Raw genomic sequence first — 2,698 nt, 5'->3', positions numbered from 1 at the left:
GTTAAATAAATATCGTCAAATAATCGAGATCTCAATTTCAGTGAAAATAATCGTGATTATCATTTTTGCCATAATCGAGCAGCCCTACTCTATGCTCATGTTGACATCAGCTATTGTTGTTAGTCAGTTAGGAAAGGGTGTCATAAAAATAAAAGTCATATCTGAGTGCATTTCCAAGAACTGAGCAAGAGTTTGTAAAAGTATAATTAGATTTGATGTGTCAGTGGAACAGTGTTTCAGTTAAGCAAATTATATTTATTAACATTAATTCAAGGAAACCATCAGCAAACTAATTCAGTTACTCAGTAATATCATTAACACGCAGTCGTGTGAAAAGCATAATTTTCACACACAGAAAGTACACCCTTACAGCAGGTGTGACCATTTCTAAAAAAATTTAAGGTTGCTGGTTTTCAGGTGCATGTTAACACAGGAGTGTCCTATCAAATTTACCCCAAGGTCAGTGCATGCAATGCTAAGGGAGGTTACAAAAACCCTGAAAGCTACTTCTCAGACTCCACCGGCTTCAATTAGCATGTTTAAATTCATGGATTGACAATTAGAAAAGGACTAAAGGAGTATGGCTGTACTGGAATGGTTCCCAGGAGAAAACTTCCTCTCGCTAAAAAAAAGATGGGAGCATAGCTTAGCTTTGCAAAGTTGCCTCTGAACAAATCACAGGAACTCTGAAACAATGTCCTTGGATAGATAAGAGCAAAGTGGAGATTGTGTTTGGTTATAATGCACAGTGGCATATTTGGTGAAAGTATTATAGAGTCAAAGCTGAGGCTCTCTATCTGACAGCTAAAGCTTAGCGTAAAGTGGGGTCATGCAACAATGGGACAGTGATCTCAACCACATCGCCAAATCTACACTAAAAAACCTCAGAAGAATCAAAGTGTTGCAGTGGCCGAAAGTCCAGACATCAGCCTGCCTGAAATGATGTGTTAGGACTACAAGAGAGCTGTGCTTAAACAAGTGTACAACTAAGTGAAGTGGAGCAAAGAGGAATCAGTGAAATATCCTCCACAATCGTGTGAGAGACTGATAGTCAGGTACAGGTATTTCTGCAAGCTACTGAATCACAGTTTCACAGATTTGTCTTTTACAGGACTTTGCAGAGCCTGTGAAATGATTCTTTTTCACATGACTGTATTTAGTACATATTAGTCTCCCCCATCTCCTTTTACCACCTCATTCTGTTCCCACAGAGGCGCTGCGGCGGAGCAACCTGGCCTTGCGTCAGCGCTGTGAGGAGATGGAGGGATGGCAACGAAGGACAAAAGAGGAACGAGAGTTTCTCAGCTGTCGCTTCCAAGAAGCAAGGTCCCTGGTGGAGAGGCTGGCCCAGGAGAACCACTCCTTACAGAGCATGGTGAACGGACCTGGCTCCTCCAACACCTCGTCTAATCACTGCTGCAGCTCCAGCCAGACTGAAAACCTGCAGCTACGGACAGCCAGGAATGGACCAGTGGACGGACCACAGGTTGGCTAGCTGGAAATTGATAATTATTAGTCATGTTTCCATTTACCTACTTTCAAATATACAAAGGCAAGCAGACATGCACCAAATCTGTGTGTCCTGTAGATGTATATAAGGCAATCCTTACTCACACGGGTCTTTGTGTGGCCCCTCAGTACAGAAACAAACTGTTTTAGCTCATCCCCCCTTTAAGCTAGCTTTCTTTTGATTGGCTGTTCCTCAGTAACGAAATGCTTGGGTAATAGGTGGGTGGGATTTTTTTGTATAATAGCCAGAGATTAACATATTAGGGATATCCGCTCATATGACAACATACAGAGCAAAGATTTTAAAAAAGGTCTTCTTTTTTTAAATTTTTTAATCCTGTTTAATACGAGCCTCCATATATATCATGGGAAAGGTGAGAAATGGACTTTTAATCTTTTCCATTATGTCTCTCAGACTCTAGATCAGCGAGAAAAGAAGAGAGTCGAAGATACAGAGCAATGCACACAGACATCACCGCCTCGCAGCCTGGTAAGATGTTTGTGTGTGTGTTTGTGGCTCATGTTCATGTGCTGTCATGGTCAGTCAAACTCTGTTTTTTTTTTTTCTGCTCATATTTTTCATCTAATCAGTGTGTCTGTGTGTCTAGGATAACACAAGTGTGCATAGCTCATTGAGTTACGCACAATCCTCTCCCCCCATATCATTTTCAGATGAACTGGGAGATATAATGGGCAATGACAATAGCCAGGTGAGCCCGGTCACTCCCATCCTAATTCTACCAGTCAGATCTCTAACGCTGCACCTGCAGCCCTCACATATCCAGTTTGAGCTTTCCTCACCTAATCTACAAACAGTGGCTGAGGTCAAAAATTGTAACTAATAGAAAATGTGACTAAAATGACATTGGCAGCAACTGAAGTGTGTTGGACTGTGTTTTACATTCAGCAGCATACATTTTGAGGTCAAACGTGGGGGTTTTTTGGACAACACTCAAATAAAATTTGGAAAAGACAGTAACACAGTTTACCCCAATCACAACCTCTCCTTTTCTCCTTATCCACATGGTGTTGGATGTTTCGGTGTAGTTTCAGTGCTGAAGCCCACAACGAACACGATCCATTTTTCTCATTCTTGTCTGTATGTTCATCTATTTAACCCATCTCTATGCCACTTCCATGTTTTTCTCTGGAGCCTGTGGAAGGTGCAAACGAGTTCCTGCAGCTGCTG

The 2,698-nt window shown here is 41.7% G+C and overlaps 1 protein-coding gene across 1 annotated transcript in view; it reads left to right on the top strand.

Annotated features, from left to right (window-relative positions):
- LOC102296372 (NF-kappa-B essential modulator) overlaps positions 1–2,698 on the top strand; it is a gene marked incomplete in the record, with an annotated part of 22,434 nt that overhangs the window by 11,678 nt on the left and 8,058 nt on the right. Inside the window, 3 exon segments of the mRNA XM_042213807.1 lie at positions 1,212–1,486; positions 1,925–1,999; positions 2,663–2,698. Coding sequence (XP_042069741.1) covers positions 1,212–1,486; positions 1,925–1,999; positions 2,663–2,698 — 386 coding nt within the window.

This window comes from Haplochromis burtoni, unplaced genomic scaffold, assembly GCF_018398535.1.
Source record: "Haplochromis burtoni strain Fernald_Lab_line unplaced genomic scaffold, NCSU_Asbu1 Contig_482, whole genome shotgun sequence".
NCBI classification, from domain to species: Eukaryota; Metazoa; Chordata; class Actinopteri; order Cichliformes; family Cichlidae; genus Haplochromis; species Haplochromis burtoni.
Note: the sequence above shows the minus strand (reverse complement) of the source record. Positions and strands in the feature narration are given on the sequence as shown.